The sequence below is a fragment of the Branchiostoma belcheri genome, unplaced genomic scaffold (assembly GCF_001625305.1).
Source record: "Branchiostoma belcheri isolate BF01 breed outbred unplaced genomic scaffold, Haploidv18h27 scaffold89, whole genome shotgun sequence".
NCBI lineage: Eukaryota > Metazoa > Chordata > Leptocardii > Amphioxiformes > Branchiostomatidae > Branchiostoma > Branchiostoma belcheri.
The window spans coordinates 875444-896479 of NW_017804564.1; the positions used below are offsets into that span (position 1 = coordinate 875444).

A 21036-nucleotide genomic window follows, 5' to 3' on the forward strand; every position below is an offset into this window, starting at 1 on the left:
CCGGGTCAAAGGTATCTGGTAGCCGATGTCGGCCCTCGTCGCGGTTGAGTAAAGGGTGATTGGCCCTGATTTAAACCAGGGGCCCAAAGTCAACCAACACAATCCTCTATACCCACATGCCAAATATCATCGCCTTTCATCTGACAAATCTTGCGATATACACCAAAACATCATCCAGGCTGAGAACAGTACACACCATTTTATGGAGTGTAATAACGTCTCTGTTGCATGTTCAGGTGGGAAGGTACATGAACGTACCGCCTGTGAGAAGGAGGTTGCCGAAGCTGTGCCCATCCCCGGGTTCTTCCTGAAGGAGTGCGAGCCGCACGGCACGTACCGCACCACGCAGTGCCACGGGTCCACCGGCTACTGCTACTGCGCACACCCCGTGGAAGGGAAGGTTTACAGGGAAACAGGCGCGCGGTCGTGGGAGGGGGGCATCCAGGAGGACTGTACCAAGTACTGGCTTAAGAGAGGTAGGGGAGATATATTATTGCATGTTTATGTACAAATTAATCTTATAACTTTTTTTTCATTCGACAATCTTGTCCTCATATGTATTTTATATCATGTATACATTATATATTAATTTGCTATTGATGTAATTCGTCCATTATGATCACTATATATTTTTGTTGTGTTGCATGATATGGTGTAGTAGTTAGCAACTACCCCTCTGTAGCATTTGTATCATTAGACGCAAAGACCTGATCTGTCAGATGTCTTGCCACATACATGTGTAGGCCTAGATATGAACCACTACTGGACCAACGACGCATTGTCAAATGATAACCATCTGCAGATTATAAGTTGCGTTTCTCAAGTCCTTTTTGTCTTAAAAGTTTATCAACGAACATTTATTATCCCTTCCAGGACCTAAGACCCAGTGCCAGCGAGTCTTAAGTCCTTAGTCTAGCGAGACTCAGTTCTAGATCTTCGAAGTCTTTTTTGTAAGGTTATATTTTACCAAATTGATGATTTCTCTTTGTCATCTCTTCCAGGACCTAAGACGCAATGCCAGCGAGACCTGGCTAAGGAGTACCCGCCTGATGCGTGGATCCTGTCCTGTAACGAGGACGGAACCTACAAGACCAGCCAGTGCTACGGCTTCACCCACTTCTGCTACTGCATACACCCATTCTCAGGCACTGTGTTCCAGGAGACTGGCTACCTACCGCAGCCAGGCAGGTTCCAGAGGTAGGGATAGATCAAATATTCACTCATTCACTCACTCACTCACTCACTCACTCACTCACTCATTCACTCACTCACTCGCTCGCTCGCTCACTCACTCACTCACTCACTCACTCACTCTCACTCACTCACTCACTCACTCACTCACTCACTCACTCACTCACTCACTCACTCACTCACTCACTCACTCCAGAGGTAGGGTCACAACAAATGTAATTACACAACAAATTTATCAAGGTTATTGCACTCAAACACATCACAACTACAATGTTTATGTACAGTCCAATTATGCAAATTATGATAAAAACTGATACAATAAAAAATCAATGTATTAGTGCAGTTAAGAGCTATACCATCGTATAATATATCAACTCGAATCCTGACTCCTTTACCTGTAGGTTTGACTGTGACGAGTACTGGAGGACTCGCCAGCCTGAGGAGGTGACTTATCTAACCTCGGAGACATTTTCAGAGATCGTCCTTGAGGCACCAGGTATGTCTGTAGGACGAAATTGTCTCCTAGATCAATATAAGTACTACTTAAAGGCCAATTGTACTGTATGTACAATAAGCAATCGCTAGATTGACGGTGACATTTTTCTTGTCAATCAGTCATAGAAGTCACTTCTGTTCAGAAACTTATTTTATAATCTGGCTATCATAAGTATCATTTAATATCTAGAGTGGTGTGACTTCGGTTCACTGTTATGTCAACTCTGTGTATTTTTAATTGCGTGGCGATGTTACAATAATGTCCCTGTTACTGTTTTGCTGGGTATTTATGATTGAAAAAAATGTAAAAAGCGTCTGTAAACGTACTACTTTTCTCTTTTCTTTACTCATAGGAAATTCAAATTCTACTACTGGATAAATTACGGAGATAATATCCGGAGGTTTTGAGTGACATCCACCACTCCAGTAGTAGAGAATTTCCTAGGAGTATTGTTAACCTGGATGTCTAACCTTCATCAACGTACTTTTTTTTTTCCTGACCAGAGCTGCCGGCCCCCGTCGCTGCCTCACCAGTTGCACATGGGTTTGACGTGCCCAGGCCGAGATTCGACACGGAGACGGGAACGCTGCCCAGGAGACCAGTCTTGGAGTTCTGCATCAGCGACAATGGTGAGAGTATGAAAGCTCATTTGAGTTGGTGAAATATATGAAGAAAATTAAACTGTTCTCCAACTCAAAAACTCGCGTGTCCACAGCCCTAGGGTCATAAAGCTGATGAAGACTGAGTGATTCTGTCGAAAATTTCTGGTGAGTTAATTTTGTTGGAGAACAGTTTCATTTTCTTCAGACAATGGTAAGAACTTTTCGTTTTCTATTCAAGGAATAATTAATTCTTATTGGTAAAAGTTAAAACTTGGATCCGACACAAAAAAGCTCTCCTACTTAGAGCTTTGGACCAGTCACTCTGGCCTTCCTCAGTAGACTGACCCAGTGAGGCTCGTCACATGGCTTCTTTAAAGTCATTCGGGTCTTTTGCAAATTGTGCATATCTCAGGTAAGAATGAATTTTTAGACCTTAGAAAAAGTAGTATAAGTTGATTCATCTATAGCCTTGTACGCAGGTTAATTTTGTTGTACCCACGTGTCTGTGTGTCTAGTTACATGTATAGACCTTATGAACTTCGCTGTACTTTTGTCGTGTCAATAAAATTCTAATTAGCATGACATTGTGTACCTCACAGGTAAGAGGTACAATGTTGGTGACAGCTGGAGCGTGGACCCGTCCAACTGTACGCAGTGCATGTGTGAGGAGTTCGGGCAGGTTTGTGTGTCCATCATGTGTGACTGGCCGTACTGTGGGGAGGGCGTCTTTCCTGTCTTCACCGAAGGAGAGTGCTGCCCGGGATGTCCAGGTGAGATATATCATTATAAGTGTCATAATTAATAGTTTTTTTTTATTCCAACATTTCATGACCAAACATGGCGACGGCACACTCAAGTTATATCAACTTACTTTATGCTGCCACCAACGCAGAGTACAAATACAGTACAGGACAATACTCATTTTTACCTAAGCGAAGTGAGGAAAGTCGTGTAAATGGCCTTTCCCAAGGGCACAAGATCGGTGGCATGTCAGGACTCGAACCCGAGACCTCTTGGTTCCGAGTCGAGCACTCTGCCGCTACGCCACACGACCCCATAATAGTTGTATGATATCATACATGATATCAGTATATGGTTTCAAAACCACATTGCAGTGCTTACTACAAAATTTTGCGACAAAGATGCCTCATTTTCCATCGGGAAATGTTCAATGAGAAGTCTCTTCTGTATTTTGTATATGCCCTGCCTTATCTGTTTGCTAATGGAGGAAATAACCTAAAGCATCTAAAGCTATAAATGGGGAATCCGATTGTTTGCCTTGCTGTATTACTGACTTTTATCGTGTAACTGAAACTGTACCGTGCTTCCAGAGACGGTTACAGAGCCAGAGGAGTTAGAGCACTGACACAATTGGATCCTTAGCCTGATATTTTCCAGTCAGCAAAATTGCAGATTGCTTAATTCTTCCTCTACAATATTAAAAATTTCTCTGCAAAATGCAGACTGTATTTCTAACACTACTGTGTCGTAATTCCAGAGCCAGAGCCAGAGGAGTTGGAGCGCTGCACCATGCCCGGTGAGGTACTAAACCCGGAGACGCGTGGGTGCGAGTGCGCGTCCATCTGCCCTGCGCTGTACTTCCCTGTGTGCGGCTCGGACGGAAGGGAATACTCCAACGAGTGCGACCTGAACGCCACCGCCTGCCGAGAGCAGAGGGACATCAAGGTTGTCTCCAAGGTGTTTGTGGACGGGCCTTGTGAGAAATCTCCAGGTACGTCTCTCATTGCTATCAGGAAAATTTTAGATCGGTTTCTCTGAGGCCAAATTACCAACTTGTTTGTGGACGGGCCTTTTGAGAAATCTCAAGGTACGTTTTATTGCTGTCAGAAACACCTTAAAAATCTGTTTCCCACTTCAAACTAAAGGTTAGTTTCTCAAGATCCTTGACTTTTCATTGTAACAATTTTAACACGTTTTGTCATGTGGTTGTCAAGTGATGTATAACCATTTGTGTAAGAGCCAGCGTGTAGAAATGTAATGTTCTGCTTTGCGTTATGTAATGTTCTGCTTTGCGTTGCTTACAAAAAATGAAATGAAGTTAAAAGAGATGGACATGTTTAAAAGCTAAATGAGCACCGCTTCTCCCACCCTACAGGTGACCCAGCTGACATGGACAGTATGGCAGTGGCTTTCTCAGCACCCGTGGTCACTGAAGGTGAGGCACCAACCGTGTAGACATCACTTATGCAATAGCTTGATTATGGCACAGTCACATTTCCAAGCTGGGACCTGCCCATGGGCCCAATCATACACAAATAGTGCTCACGATTAGTTTTATTTTTTTTTAACTGATACCATTGTCTGTGTTTTGTTTTGTTTTCTTTTATATCATACTTTTCATTCTATAAGACTATCCGGCGGCCCAAGGTTGGAAAATGTGACCAATGCCATTAGAGGAAAGTTATGAATTAAAATTGCACTTTTCAATTCATTCAGGGTTTTCCTATGTTGGATTTGAAAAGTACAGTTTCGAATAATGAACCTATTTGTGCCCTGCTGCAGCCATGGCGCTGTCCCCAACCTTCACCAGTGCCAGCTCACCTGCCAGACTCTGTACTGATGCGTCTGTGTCCTTCTACGATAGCTGCAGGAAATGGTAAGATTTATCAGCCCATCTTTCTTCCAACTGGGTCCTTTAATAATCTAGAGAGAGACTTCTACAACAGCCATGTGTTAGTTCCACAGATAATATTGATTGAGTGTTTAGGTTTTAGTTTATTTTAATCTATCCGCATGCTTTTGTGGTCAGATAGCATAGACCAGTTGAATTCTTGTCTGATAGAAAGATAAGCTGCTCATAAGGAAGACAAACAACAATTTTTCGACCTACTCCTACGTCGTTACCATGACAAAATCTTCGTCATCCTTCTCCCAGCATCTGCCTGTCGCCTGGTTACTACGCCTGCTCGTCTGACACCTGTGAGGAGGGTAAGTACACAACTAATAATATGCTTCAATCATTACAAAGGAATTACCAATATCTATAAAATATAATCAATAGAAACAGGATACCAAAAGTGCACCGGTATAACCCTATTATGTTACGAGTATCCTTAAAGTTAGAAGGGAACATATGTTTCCTTGTTCATGAGACAGAAAAGCATTTAGTCGATACGATAGCTTTTTTTTCTTCATCTTGCAGATAAGTGCTATCATCCCATCCTCGGTGACAAGTATAAGGAGGGAGAAAAGATCAAGCTGGATTGTAACGAATGGTGAGGAAAATGTCAGACACAGATAACAACTTCATACTATGTGTTATGTCGACTTAACGTTACGTTTCTGCATTGCTATGTGTAATTTGTTCAGATTAAACCTGACAATGTTGTTTTGTCCTCTATCACAACAGCGTGTGCTCCGAGTCTGGACAGTGGCAGTGCACAAATTATCCTTGCCGTAAGTACTATGTTCGTCTCATAACTCTTACAACTAAGTGATGTGAACGTTTAAGTTTTTATCTTTGATGTAGTTTGAGTTTGAGGTAGTGACAAAGTAGCACATGTATTCAAACATTCAAAGATCTATCTAGCCGAACCTTACTATGTTCGTCTCATACCCTTAACACTAAGTAATGTGAACATTGTTAGTAGTGTTTCTCTTATGACTATGTAATATAGCTTGCGTTTGAGGGCCTGTTACATAGTCTCTGTGCTATATAGATTGAAGTCAAGCCTTGTTACCTTTAGTCTGCTCTTCAAGATCCACTACCCCACCAACAATGGGTAGCGGGTCTTTAGGAGCATACCAAAGCTAGCAAACAAGGCTGGACTCCAGGCTAGCAGATGTATTCAAACCTTAAAAGCTCTGCTCTTTGTCCTCAGCCGACCCTAACGGGGACTGCCAGTTCGGCGCCAAGTACAACGTGTACACGAAGGTGTGCGAGTGCAGGTCGGACTGCGCGGGGACCGTGGAGCCGGTCTGCGGGTCGGACGGGCTGGAGTACGCCAGCGACTGCCTGATGAAGCTCCGCTCCTGCCAGATGCAGAGGACCATCTACGCCACGGGATACCCGCCATGCGCAGGTATGACTGATGGGGATTTTTGTTGTTAAAAACATTAGAGATCCTATCCTTTATCCCAAATGTTATGGCAACGTATACTTACCATATTCTAGTAAGTCTCCTGTGATTATACAGCAATCATTCAACAGGCACTTAGATCTTGGTCATCAACGAAGTCAAGGCAAGAGACAGTAGTCACATTTTCATTTCTACTATGCATTTATGTAGATTATCTAGTCGATCTTACAATTTATAGTGAGCATCTCTGCATTAAAACCACTTCCTGCACATTGGACCACTTTCTGCACATTGGACCACTTTTAAATGTTTTTTTTCATCGACCCAAGTATTAAGAATACCGTATTTAGTGACCACCTGTCTTCTGTGCCGGCTTGTTCCTAGTCCATTATGGACAGATTTGACTGGAGGGCTAATTATGAGGAGGTGCTTTCTCCCCCAGGTTACAACGCGGGTTCTCGCACAGCCGGAAGGTCCGGGCCTGAAACTGCTCCAGGAGTAGCCTATGCAGCTCCTCTTCCTGATGCAAGGCCTGAGGGTGGGCAAAATGAACTTTTCTCATAGCTAAAAAGTAGTTGTGACGACTCGAGCTGTGAAAATGCCTATGCATAAAATGTTTCACAATTAAGACAATTTTCATGATATTTCAGTAAACCAGTCATTTTAGCCCAGATGAAGGTGACACATGGTCATGTAAAACGAATGGTTTTGAATGAAAGAACTTACATATTCAATTTTCATGACTTTTACAATGTTTAGGGTCGTATACTTGATGTATACGTTGATCTTTGTTCCAGATACCAGAGAAGATGTGTGTATTGTTGATGGCAGTATTGTCAAGCTTCACCAGTTCTACTTCGACGAATGCAACATGTGGTAAGTTTCGTTTCTGAAATATACTCTCAATGAAACCTATGGCTAATGTTGATTTTTCTTATATTCATAAAGAAAATTACGCTGATACCAAGACTGTGGACGAATAGATTGGACGTACGTTTTGCTAATAGGCCGTCCGTATTTGTATGTATTTCACTATAATTAGGTTAGGTCAGTTTTATCATATTTTAACCAGTAGTATAACGGCAGCGTATTTTAAATATACAGTAAGGTAATATAGAACGCTGAGACAAATGTGTAAATGACAGAACAATTTAGTACCCTATTTAGGGCACTGCGAGTCTATGCATGCTTACATTATTATGGTGTATGACATTGTACAATTTCTACTACTATCATTGATACAAAGTGCTCAGCATTAAGTTGGTCATTTTCCCTCCAGCACATGTGTAGAAGGAGGAGAGGGCCTGTGTACGAGGATGGCCTGCCCACCACGTAAGTTCTAAGGCTGACCACAGGTCGCCATTCTTATGATAAGGTTTCTGCTGTTGGCCCTGTCCTTAGTGCTGAAACACAAGTGTTGTTGTGGATCCATCCAATCAATGGAAATCACGCAATTTTCAGGCTTTCATTGCTGTAGAGCACTAACTGTTGATCACAATTGGTACATTGTGTCTAGACTCATAGATTACTACTATATTTCTGCTGTTGACGCTGTCCTTAGTGCTGAACCACAGGTGATGTTGTTGATCCACCCAATCAATGGGAAGTTATGCAGTTTTCAGTCTTTCATTGCTGCAGGACATGAAGTGTTGAATATGATCCTCAACATATTAGTGTGCTGTCTCTAAACTTAAAAATTACTGCTATATGTTTGTATTTAGTGTTGTATATTTGTATGAAAAGGAAAATCCTTATAGACCAAGCACTGCTCAGAAACAACTATCATCTGTAATATCATTACTAAATGGTTTTTCGAGTTTATCAGTAGTATTCCAATTCCTCTTAACATATGAAGTCTTCAAATCATTTACACGAGCATTTTGCTTCCCTTTGTTTCTTTTTATATTAGGACATTGTTACAGCCCGCAGAACGGCCGACCCTACAAACCAGGCAGCAAAATCAAGACGGACAAGTGCACAGAATGGTACATCTCGCCCTGAACCATATTGCCCTGATAGATTGATGAAACTTTATAGAAGAAGAAAAACTTTATCGCAGTACAATTGCACACAGTACAATGTATGGCAACAACTATTGAACAAAGTACAAAAAATATAGACCTAATGTAGAATAAAACCTATTTTTTTAGATCGAAACACTTGACGAAACAGGAGTGTCCAGATTCCGTCGCATCCGCTCGTGTTTGCTCGTATTAGTATAGAATATGGGAAGATACAGGGCGTCATATGAGTGTATCCTAGCCTATCGTGTCCAGAAATATAGTATTTCAGTCTGCCCACCAAACTGTGTTTTTCTTTATCTGAAGCACTTGCTCAGGTAGTGACTACAAGTGGCGATGTCGCCAGCTGACAACACCGGAGTGTGTCGAACAGAGAACACCTGAAATAGGTAATAGAAATTAAACAAAAATTATCTGTTCATTTCTGTAGACAGCTATTAACTTAGATACCATTTATTATTTTATCTTATGTTACTCTTTGCTATGTGCAAAATGCTTCTAAACCAGGGCTATGAATGGTCACTTTTATACAAATGCATTATTGTTTATATTCACAAATGAATTACCAACAAAGTTTTAAGGAAAGTAATTTTCAAAACATAATTCCATGTACAGTAAGTGACAGGGGCTGTTACTTAAACATCAATTGAGGCAGCCAGTTTGACTTTGCCCCATGTAGTGCTTTTACTGACTTGTATTTTCCTAATTATCTAGCCCGTGTATTTGCCGGTGATGTGGCGCCTGCACCACCGCGGCCCCGTCCTGGAGGTCCGTACCCGGAAATCGCCATCTGCCCTCCAGCACCTCCACCCCGTAAGTCACAATCAGCAATTTCATTTCAAACTAAATTCTGTAACTCATAAGTTGACACTGGCTACGTACTGCCTCATTATGTATGACAAGGAATACATTTCTAATGCATGGAATGCCAGAACATTAAAAACCTTTTCAATTCCTAGAAGCATTGCCTGCCTAGTTGGGTTTCAATAACTGTCGATCAATGCCAACCAAAGTTAGTGATTTAAGGTACATTGATATCCATAATTTGTACGCTATATAGTAAGTCTTAGATATTACATATTAAATGATAATACCGTTTTTTCCTGTCCCTGTAGCCCCCCGTGAGCTGAAGATCTGTGTTCACCCGATGACAGGGAAGGAGTTTAAGGTTGGGGAAACACTGTACGATGGATGTAACGAGTGGTAGGTGTTTTCTTACATGTTAACCAAACAATATTTCTCTCACATCTGTATAATGTACAATTGTTCATGAGAATTTTATACACGTTGATGTTAAGATGTTTGCTTCCTTTCATTTATATATATGACTCAATTCACAGTCTCTGCCTACCCAACAATGGCCTGGCCTGCACAAGAAAGTTCTGTCCCAAAGGTTAGTCTCTCTATGTGTGCGACACACTGTGAATACTGTTGAATTTATTTTGTAATCTGGTCTATGTGGACAAGGGATCGCTAAATCTAAAAATTACTAAAAATATCTAATAGACCACCAGGTGGTCCTTTTGTAGATATTTCACGCCGTATATAATGTCATCTATAATTATAATACACGTTTATGCCTACATGTATTTCTGTTTCAGACAAATGTTACGATCCAACAACGGGCGAAGAACATGAAGTTGGCCAATCCATAGACGTAGACTGCAACACTTGGTAAGTAATATACATGGCCTAATATTAATCTGTATCATAGCTACAATTCCTCGAGATCATTTAATTTTATTTTACAAAGAAATAATACTGGTTTTAACATCAGTCTAAGAAGGTGAGTTTTGTATCAAACTCAATGTTAACACCTATTTTGAATGTTGCCCTGTAGCATCTGCGGTGAGCTGGGCGTCTGGGGCTGCACCCTGATGTTCTGTCCTTCTGAGGATCCAGACAGAGGTTAGTTTGTTTGAACTTTTACTCTACCTGGATGCTCTATCCACTATCGCCAGTCCTTACCTCATGTTAGACTATAGTAGACATTAAGGAGAAGTATCATAAATCATTGACAATAGTTTGGCAGTAGAGGATCAACATACAGAGCAAGGAGGCTTCCTTATTTCTTATAAACAAATCGTAATTATTTTGGACTGGTTGTAAACGTTATGAGGTTTCAATCTACTATCTGCAACTGCAAGTCTCCAAATAATGGATCTGTTTTACATGAAATTATGTTACAGGAAAAACAGTTGCTGCAAAGCAAATGCCATCTTGAGATTATCAATGTTAGTGATGTTGTTAAATCAATCTAAGATTGCTGAATTAAATGTTGCATATTTTATTGCAGAAGAGTGTAGTTTTGGTGCTACACTAGATGAGGAGCTGAACCAGTGTGTGTGCCCGCGTGCCTGTCCCTTCCTGTACTCACCAGTGTGTGGAGAAGACGGGAACACCTACTCCAACATGTGTCTCCTGGAGGTAACTCAGCAAATCCTCATGCAATGCTTCATGTTCAATATGCTAACTTCTGGTCAAGTTGTGTAGGACCCTGTATTTGCACCACAAGTTCAAGGGTTCGAATCCTAGCCGCTGAATTGGTCTTGACCCAAATATGCACACTGCTGGTCGAGATTGCATTCCGCCATAAGGCCATGATTTCAGGCTGAAAGAAGTGTTAATTTTTTTTATCACTTTAAAGAACCCATCTCAAAAGAATAGAAGTACACCTAGCTATGCTGTGGATTAAAAGTACCGGATGTATTGAGACATGGTTATGTTGCACAGATTCAGACCTTCTAACTGGCCCCTGCATTTCCAGATCGCAAGCTGTGAGAAGCAGACAGAAATCCGTGTGAAGTTTGAAGGAAGATGCGAAAAAGAAACGGACGGTAAGGATTTTACTTCTAAGTACAAAGTTTGTTTCAGATTGTGGTAAGTTGTGAGTACGTTTTAAGAGGCATTAAGGAGGCCATATATTTATGTACCAGGGCACTCCAGCCATCACTCAACAGAGATTGTGAAATATATAAACTCCTTGTCACTTTTGCTTACGACACGTGTTTGTAACCGTAACTCTCATGAGATCACGTTGTGAAGTGATTGGTCATTCATTATCCTGATGAAGGCGACAGTGGTCGTTGAAAATGTGATCTCTGTGTAATCTCTGTGTTGAAATAAAGTTCAATATTTTACTAAGTTGTGAGTAAGTAGCTGTGACATGTAAAACCATCCATACTTACTTAGAATTACCCTCTCTCCCACCACAGAGGATGATGATATTCTTCGACCGCCTGGGACAAGGCCTGGGGATAGAAGACCAACTACTGGTGAAAGAAGACCCACTACAGGTGATAGAAGACCCACTACAGGTGATAGAAGACCAAGTCCTGATGATAGAAGACCAACTACGGGAGATAGAAGACCGACTACAGGTGATAGAAGACCAACTACCGATGATAGAAGACCAACTACCGATGATAGAAGACCAACTACTGGAGATAGAAGACCGACTACAGGTGATAGAAGACCCATTACAGGTGATAGAATACCGACTACGGATGATAGAAGACCAACTACAGGTGATAGAAGACCAACTACGGGTGATAGAAGGCCGACTACAGGTGATAGAAGACCCATTACAGGTGATAGAATACCGACTACCGATGATAGAAGACCACGCCCTCCAGCGATAACCAGGCCTGACGGAGTAACTGAAACCGGAGAGGAACCAAGACTGTTCTTCCCACCATCCACAGGAGGTAAATGTTTCATGCAACGATCAATTTCAAGTTTTACTAAATTCAGTTATTGAAAATATTACAAGTACTCAAATATGGTAGACGGACATGGAAGAAGATTTTATTAAAATACATTCCATCACTTTGTTCACAACGCTTTGTAACGATATTGGCCTATAAGTTTCAACAAGTTCTCTATTACGTTTCTTAAAGACTGGACAGATGTTGGCTTCTTGGTCTGTAGCTAAAAAATATAAAATAACACACTGTCAAAACAGTATTTAGCCTATTTTGTCTGACTAGAATCCTGCAGCTTTGGAGCGACTTACGATTCAGAGACAGGCCAGTGTTTCTGCGACATCCAGTGTACGTACGAGAGCGAGTTTGAATCTAAACAATATAAACATTAAGTTTGTTTGTTTGTTTGTTTATTGGTTCGCATATATATAAAAAAAAACAATAAAATGAACATATTACTGACAATAAAATAAAATGCTGGGGAAAGATATGAAGCCATAGTGGCTTGTCTGGGATCTTCCCCGACAAAATTAATTAACAACTGAAATAATACTGACAAATCAAATGGTAACAATAAATAACAATAAGTAGTTAGTAAATTTGATCAATATGATCAATATGATAATGGTAACAAAACAAATAGTAACAATGAGTAACAAAAGTGATTGATAAATAACGCTAATTACAAATAATATGTTAAAACATAGGTTAACAGCAATAACTCAAGAAAAAATAAATGAATTTTAAAAAGAAACGGAAATTCAAACTTATACAGATGAAATCACAGTAATAAGACATCAAATGTCGGTGGGAAATAAAAGTATGTGCTCTGAACACTGTGCTCTAAAAGTATGTGCTCTGAACACAGTAATTTACCTTCTCTATCATGTTTAGAGTCCTGCAGCTTTGGAGCTACCTACGATGCAGAGACAGGCCAGTGCTACTGCGACATCCAGTGCACGTACGAGAGCGAGCCTGTGTGCGGCACAGACGGTAATCAGTACCCCAACCGCTGCCTGCTGAAGCTGGTCGCCTGCCAGAACCAGGAGGACATCGAAGTCCGGGGACCACCACCCTGCGGGGAGGATGGTATGAATATGTTAATCTTCGCACTTTTTTTTTTGCTCTGTTTTTTCCTCTTCTCTCTCTTCTTCTTCAAACCAATGACATTAATAAGTCCTTGTCTAAACAAATAAAGTCAATGACCAGGACTAGATGTCTGTTACCATGGCAACTAGCATTGTAGCAGACTGCCTGTAGTATGTATGATATATAATAATATATAAGCAGAGCATTTTCTTACATTTTCTTACATTTTCTGGTATTATCATTATTATTTCTACTGGTCATAATTAGATTGGTCTGAATAAATAAAATTTTGTTCCAACGTAACACAAAGTTTGAGTTTGCCTAGGCTAGCAATGACTAGGTATAAAACATAGCTAGCCTTCTTTTGCAATATTTTTCTCACTTTACTCACTGAGTTTCTCAATCTTAAAACTATTTTTCAGATGACTATGTGGAACCTGAAGTTATTGGTGGAGGTAAGTTTCCACACAGTTTGTAAAAGATATATCCTCCAAAGTACTTCCGAAAAACTGTTTGTAAGTCCTTGGTGGCTGTGCAAATGTCTCTGCATCTTGTCAATAATTCTTCATTACACAATTAAAGATTTTTTTCTACCTCGTGCGTAATTTGGATCGTGACTAGATACAGGCATACACCCCTTTGTTGTACCTAATCATTACTAATGAACCATGTATTTCCCCTTTGCCAGACGAGTGTCCGACGTCGTGTGCCCAGCAGCCCATAGACCACATCTGCGGTTCGGACGGGAGGGAGTACGGAAACCTGTGCAGTCTGAGGGCCGCCGCCTGCAAGGAGGGGAGGAACATAGATTACACCGGACCTGGGCCATGCAGAGGTAAACTTACAATGGATGAATGGATGGATGAAGGAAGGAAGGAAGGAGTTAATGAATGAATGAATGAATGAAGACGGGCCTGGACCATGCAGAGGTAAGAAAAGCCCCATTTCACTCTGTGCAGAACATAGGGGTGGTGCCCATTTCCATTTCTGTAGCCCCTAGGCCACACAATCGTGCAAATACTACAGCAGGGGGCTAGCCTGCTGGTAGTGTTGTGTGTTAACCTTTCCATACCAAGTTGGTAGATTGAGCAGCATTATGGCGATTATTTCTTCTTGAGTTGAACAAAGATTATCCCTAATTCTTATGCATGTTTATACGGTGTTTGCATGTAGCATATCTTAATGTGTTTGTTTGCAGGTGCATCCAGACCCTCCCCTGGCGACCGGGCCTGTCCCTACATCAGGTGTTTCTTCCTGTACGACCCCGTGTGCGGCACCGATGGGAAGGAGTACTTCAACAGGTAGGTCTGATGTCTGTCTATGCTCAGGTAGACTCCTTCTGTTACAAATATCAGTACGAAATTTAGATGCATTTGGATGTGGTTGAAGGACGTTGAGTAGCTTTGAGTTGGTATACATTTGCAGGGTTTATTTCATCAAAATATATTTGTCTTTACAAGAATTTGATTACTGTTCTTATCGGGTTATTGTATTGGTTTGGTTAAAGTGAGTATCAAGACTGATTGATGTTTTATTGGGAAGTGTAATGGCAAGTTAATTTGCAAGTACATGTAACACGAAAGTGAAGGGTTGACAATGGACCATTTTTGAGCATTGGAAGCTAACAAATGTTGCCCACTCCCCCCCAGGTGTGTGATGAGGAAGTCCGCCTGTGTGCAGCAGAGAGACATCATGGTGTCTGAGGGGATGAGTCCACCCTGCAACGGGGGTGAGCAGGACTTTTTATTTTATCTTATCGATCAAATTTTCAGATATCAGGGTTGTATCTTCTATAGTTACTAGTACATGGTTATCTCCAAAGCGTTCTCCAGATGTTCAATTCTTCATTTCCAATTACAATTGTCTTCCCCATAAAATTGAATTGGTGTTAAAAATTTCTCTCAGAAACGCAAGCCACAATTGCTGAACTCAGGTTGTGAATAAAGAACTTAAGTTTGTTTTGAATAATTTACCGACTTGGTGACATTATTAGTATTCACTGGGGCATGTTTCCCCCAGGTCCCTTCAAGTTGACTTTCTCCAGAGAGCTCTCCACCGACAACTTCGCGGAGATTTCCGGGGACTTCGGCGGGCGGGGGAAGGGCTTCACCGTGTCGTTCCACCTGCGCACGGACTCCCCCTACAGCGGGACCATCTTCTCTTACGCCACAGAGGAGGAGGACAACGAGATTCAGTTTTATGGAGAGACCGGAAACCGCGGCTTCAAGTTCCTCGTCAACAACGACCAGACAGACTTCATCGACCTCGAGGTCAGTTGGCATCTCTTTATTACTGTAGAAATAGTTTATTTGACTTTTCATCGCGTAAGTTGAAGACTTAGTGTTTGAATTTTAGAAGCAGGGCTGGCATTAGAAGGGTCATACTTATCTGTACTTAGATTAAACGTCGGGAGGTAACAGTAAACTAAATAGTATCAAAGGACGTTTTTGGTAAAGCATTGCCAACGTTTTGGTGACCATCTCTCACCTTCCTCAGGGCAATACTGCCTTTCTTCTATTTCGCCCTACAGCTATAGGTAGTTAACGAAATCCTGTCTTTCAGTACATCTTAAACACGCGTAAAGGCACATGGAAAGAAAAAACGGAACATTTACGCATGATTGATCTTTTGCAGTGTTGAGATTTATTGATAATTTTCATTCACCGATGCCAAAAGTCCGCTTTTTTTACTTCCCAGTTGATAGACGGAAACTGGCACGTTGTCATTTGGACGTGGAGGAGCAGGAGAGGAGACTGGAAGATCTACGTGGACGGAGAAATCAGGGCGTCTGGAACCGGCATGGCTATGGGGCACACTCTTAGGTAAGCCTACGGTTTTTGCTATTACTAGTGCGTGCCTTTCAACAAAATATGGTTAATAAAAGCCAAAGCATTTACAAGGGAAATTAATTTTTCTAAAAATTTGCATAAACTGTATGGTACTCAAACAAAAAATTCAATGACCATACGTAACCCATTTGTAACCCTAACTAGTATTTTTAAGATGTCCCCAAAGTCCTCAGACACACTTCCACGCTACCTTATACAGGTGGGGAAGTCGTGTAAAGTGCCTTTCCCAAAGGCACAACGTTGGGCCACCGTGAGTATCGAACCTGAGACATATTGGTTCCGAGTCCAACGCTCTAACCGTTGTGCCACCGACGCCACTAGTAAAGGGCAGTAAACACTGAAAATGGGTAATTGAAATCTGTTAATATCCCACCCCAGGGAGGGCGGCGTGTGGATCCTGGGTCAGGAGCAGGACTCGGTCGGGCAGGACTTCGAGCTGTTCCAGGCGTACGGCGGCGATCTCGCCTCCTTCAACGTATGGAACTATGTCTTAAGCAACGAGGAGAGGAACAGGGCGTCTTCCTGCTCCTTCCAAGGAAACGTGGTGGACTGGCACAGCTCCACTCTCAAGCTGCGCGGGGACGTCAAGAGGTCGGCTTACAACTGTGGTGAGTACTTCTGAAAATAATAGTTTCAGCAGGTTGGTAGAGTATAGGATATAGGCCTGGGGTTTCCTTTAATACACAACCAAGCTTGTCCTACCTTGCTGGCATTTTGGTGTCTATCAGTTACCGTCATTGTCAGCTTCTGACTGGAGTTGGAGCTGGGGGTACAAAGTCTGCCACGTTGGGGATAGTGTTCCCCACATCAGCTACATAAAGTGGCGATACATATAAAAACATTTTCTGTCACAATCTTCTGTATTTTTGCTCCATGAATGTCGATATACATTGGGAAAGTGTGATTTTAACTTAGTATGTAGATAAGTGACTAGAATATTCACTTTTCAAGACCTAAAACTTCATGGAGCACCTTTAACCTAACATGTTGTCTGCAGGTGTTGGGCGGTGCCGGTACGGCGCGGTGTACGTGGCGGAGACAGGTGAGTGCCGGTGCCAGCAGGGTTGTCCCTACAACTACGACCCTGTCTGCGGCTCGGACGGACGGCAGTACCCGAACCCGTGCGCCATGAGGGTGGCCGGCTGCACCAGACAGGTGGACATCTACAGCACCGGACGGCCGCCGTGCAGCAATGACGGGGCAGGAGGTGGGGTTGGTTTCTCTGTATCTTAGGATCTACACTTGTTCTATTTCTCATTTGTGGTCATGTCTAATGCTTAAGTCCTGATAATATTTATTCTAAATTTGAGTACACTTGTGATTTTTGCAGGCTTTGGGGGAAGACCCGATGGAAGCTCGTATTACCCAGGTTTGTTTTGCCTCAGTCAACAGCTCAGCTGCTAATAATGCTCGAGCTCCATTAGTTAGTAGTGCTTAGTGGAAGATATTGAATGTGCTACATTTTGGGCATGGCGTGAACATAAACTTTGCTATGGCCACCCTGACTTGATTTTATGGATGGCATCCATGCGTGCATCGATTTTCGCAGTTAGAAAATCCCCCCTCTACCACTTGAGACCCCCCGCCGCCTCTTACGTACTTAGACTTAGTTCCTCCCGTGCATGGCACATTGGGCAGTAAGCCTCCTCCACTCTGCTCTGTCTTTGGCGAGAGCTCGGCATCCTTCAGCGATACCCCCCCCCCCCTACTTTCCAGATCTTTTTGGAGGGTGCGTCGCTATGTTAGTTTCTGCCTCTGCCGGTTGCAAAATAGCCCCCGCCCCCCTCTGCAACTTGACATAAAGCTCACCCCCTCCCCCGCCTGTCAGCGCCCCTCTTGAGAATGCAGAAATACCCAAAGGTTAGCATGAAAGTTCATTTCTTGGTACAAGTCATAATGAAATAAAGACTAAACTTTAACTGCCAACACTATAGTGAATCGGGAAAATTTGGGGTAAGTCGCAATTCATTGTAGTGTTGGCAGTTCAAGTTAAGTCTATACTTCATGCCCTAAGGCTTGTTGTCACATAGGAAGCTACAATCGTGCGTACAGTAGCCTGGGTTGCTGGGCGAACGACGAAGGCACCGACATTACAACTCTCGAAGGCACAGACGCCCGACTAGACGGTGACTACAAGAACCGTACCGACGCCATAGAGAAGTGTTACCAGGTGGCACTTTCTCGGGGTTTCAAGGTGTTTGCGCTACAGAATGACGGACAGTGTTTTGGGTCTTCTGACGGGCACAACACCTATCAAAACTATGGGTCTTCAGTAGACTGTGCAGACGACGGCAGAGGCGGGTATAAGGCAAATCAGGTCTATCAGATTTCAGGTGAGAAACCAGTGAAAAGGAAAGTGAACGCACCTGTCAAAATGATTATGCGTCAACCGTCACTCTAAAGTGCTAGTAGACATTTTTCTTTGCCCCTTTTAGCACTCCCGTAAGTTTGGGGGCGTCATCCATAAAATTAAGTCAGTGTGGTCTTAAGATTAATTTTGCAGTAACGTAAAATAATTTGTGTAATTTCATGAAAACTAGATAGAGTTTGAATGCAAGAAAGTAACTCTACAGTCCCCTTTGTTCCCACAGCTGGTAACACTGGTCCAGAAGTAAGACCGTACTATCCAGGTGAATATTTCAACTGTCTCACCATTAGTTCATCTATAATGATTATTTCATGTATGTTAACTGTATCTGCATCATGTTTTGTTTTTTGCCCAGTGTGGTAAAAATGTGCAATAGAAGTCGTCATTTATTAATATCATACATCCTGAATATTACAATAAACGTCAAATCAATATATATGACTATATCCTGTAAATGTGGCTCTTCTCCCGGTATGTGTTCATGTTTGAATGCTACGTAACTGTGAAAAACAGCGCCAATCTGTGTATCCATGTTGGGTAACTGATCACATTCCCTCTAAGTAACGCCCTACCACTCTACCATGTAACTTCAGGGACAGGTCAGAGACCTGCGTATCCTGGTCAGACAGGGGATAGACAGGTTCCCGGCTACCCACAGCAGGTGTACCGACCTGGACAAGGCACCAGGTAGAGACTTTATAGTACACATATTATAGTTGTAATTACCTTACCTTAGACCTTAGGTCCTCCTTTGCCTATAGGCACATTGGGCAGCAAGCTTCCATCTGGGTTTTTGGTCGCTGTATGGTATGATTTTGGGTCCATTCATCCATAACTGTACGGTTTTTACACACTGAAATGTACCAAATTTGACCATCAAAGATCTTCATTAATTAGTTCCGAGTAGTATTATTTCGGGTGGTTGAGTTTCTGGGTTCGTCTATCCAGATCAGAGTATGTTGACAGTACACGCGGGTAGGTACAGAATGAGAAAAGGTCAAACTCAAATATAAATATCTATAAGGATCTGGATCTATGAAGGATCAAGGGCCAGCGGGGACTTTCCTAATCTCCAAGCAGATTCTTCGGGAGAAGGGGAGTCTATATTGGCCGCCTGTGAGGCCAGTGAATACAGGCGGCCAATATATACTCCCCTTGCTCCACAGAATCTGCTTGGAGATTAGGAAAGTCCCGGAAGTCTGGAATCTCCAATATAATTAGCAACACAGATAAGTTCGTATTTCTAATGGCTTTAGACAAACCTTCGATTATAAAACACATCTGTACTTATATCTAGATCGTTACTAAGAAGCGAGAAGAAGCCAAATTATCGTAATTATTAGACTATATGTCCATAGTACATAGAATTAGCGCTAGCTTGTACATTGTATATATTCATTGCAAAATGACGTCTTTCCTGTGACCTGTACTGAACCCAGTGGTTATTTGCGTACGATAAAGGTCTTCATTCATTCAAAAATATCTTGTTGACAAAGCATTGCGCTTGGATGTCAATCGATCTGCTTAACTTCATCCTTCTGACAATTCTTCAAACTTGTATCCAGGTACCAGCAGGAGTCTTTCCCGCCGGTCCCACCTCCAGGGAACATCGGGGGTGACGTCCGCCCGCCGCCGATCGCGCCCATTTCCCCGTGGGAAGCAGAGTGCAGGTACATTGTAGACTGGTTACCAAACCTATTATAGCTCCGGAGTCCTACATCCTCTCCGCAACTATTTGCGGAGAGGCTGTAGGACTCAGGAGCTTTATTTATTTATTTATTTATTTCTGTCTTCTTTATACAGGGTAGACGCACTCAGTACAATATACTGCTTTACAGGCGTGCCCTGTACAGATAGACATAAACACCAACAACAGTAAAACAAAAATAACCAAAAGTAACATATATATATATATATATATATATACACAACCGAGCATCAAAATCGATGGATCAGGCTGGGTCGAGAGGTCAGAGGTCAGCAATGTTGTTTTATCAGCTTCTTGAAAGAGTGGCCAGATGTGACCACTCTAACTGTACTAGGCAACTCATTCCATGCAAATGCACCCCTGTATGCAAATTTTCTACGGCCAGATTCCAGTTTAACTTTAGGTAGTTGTAATGATAAATATGAATTTTGCCTTGTTGCATAGGTGTGAGAAGTTCTGTCAAATACTTGTAAGTACGCTGGTACCTGCTGATGGATTGACTTAAAGACGGTTTGCAGAAGGTGCATTTGCCGGCGGGATGTCAGGGAAATCCAACCTAGTGCAGACAGCTGCTCGTTATCTACATGTGATGTTCGTGACAAACCGAGGACAATCCGTGCTGCACGGTTTTGGAGTTTCTGGAAATTGTCAGAGAGAGATTTCCCACAGTTGGCCCATACAGTGTCACAGTACTCAATCTTTGGGAGAACCATACAATTAAACAGCATAGAAAGTGTCTTAGGCGGTAGAATGGGTACTAATTTTTAACACTCCTAGCCTAGAGGACACTGCACTACAATATGTTTGGTGACCAGGCTAGGTATGTCGTCGCTATCTTCACCACATTATCAGCTACTGCTAGTGCTGTGTACCGGTTTGCTGGACCAGTTCCGGATTTGTAAAAATGTTCAGGTTTAAGTCCAAAAAAAAAAAACGTCAAGAACTGATTCCGGACCTAAAAAAAAACA

General features: G+C 42.2%; 1 protein-coding gene across 1 annotated transcript in view; it reads left to right on the top strand.

The window, feature by feature from the left end:
* The window catches only part of LOC109487475, a 46515-nt gene that overhangs the window by 21258 nt on the left and 4221 nt on the right, over positions 1-21036 (top strand). The window contains exons 20-58 of the mRNA XM_019791465.1: positions 237-476; positions 1002-1197; positions 1593-1687; positions 2191-2316; positions 2889-3059; positions 3788-4021; positions 4406-4465; positions 4813-4906; positions 5186-5238; positions 5453-5525; positions 5660-5706; positions 6132-6332; positions 6772-6867; positions 7127-7205; positions 7609-7661; positions 8239-8314; positions 8657-8739; positions 9065-9163; positions 9466-9553; positions 9691-9743; positions 9952-10024; positions 10191-10258; positions 10647-10777; positions 11118-11187; positions 11566-11826; positions 11932-12057; positions 12949-13143; positions 13566-13598; positions 13832-13978; positions 14342-14444; positions 14793-14872; positions 15163-15413; positions 15841-15965; positions 16371-16600; positions 16990-17199; positions 17323-17361; positions 18584-18622; positions 18954-19047; positions 19926-20030. Coding sequence (XP_019647024.1) covers positions 237-476; positions 1002-1197; positions 1593-1687; positions 2191-2316; positions 2889-3059; positions 3788-4021; positions 4406-4465; positions 4813-4906; positions 5186-5238; positions 5453-5525; positions 5660-5706; positions 6132-6332; positions 6772-6867; positions 7127-7205; positions 7609-7661; positions 8239-8314; positions 8657-8739; positions 9065-9163; positions 9466-9553; positions 9691-9743; positions 9952-10024; positions 10191-10258; positions 10647-10777; positions 11118-11187; positions 11566-11826; positions 11932-12057; positions 12949-13143; positions 13566-13598; positions 13832-13978; positions 14342-14444; positions 14793-14872; positions 15163-15413; positions 15841-15965; positions 16371-16600; positions 16990-17199; positions 17323-17361; positions 18584-18622; positions 18954-19047; positions 19926-20030 — 4597 coding nt within the window. The remainder of the gene's footprint in view (positions 1-236; positions 477-1001; positions 1198-1592; positions 1688-2190; positions 2317-2888; positions 3060-3787; positions 4022-4405; positions 4466-4812; positions 4907-5185; positions 5239-5452; positions 5526-5659; positions 5707-6131; positions 6333-6771; positions 6868-7126; positions 7206-7608; positions 7662-8238; positions 8315-8656; positions 8740-9064; positions 9164-9465; positions 9554-9690; positions 9744-9951; positions 10025-10190; positions 10259-10646; positions 10778-11117; positions 11188-11565; positions 11827-11931; positions 12058-12948; positions 13144-13565; positions 13599-13831; positions 13979-14341; positions 14445-14792; positions 14873-15162; positions 15414-15840; positions 15966-16370; positions 16601-16989; positions 17200-17322; positions 17362-18583; positions 18623-18953; positions 19048-19925; positions 20031-21036) is intronic.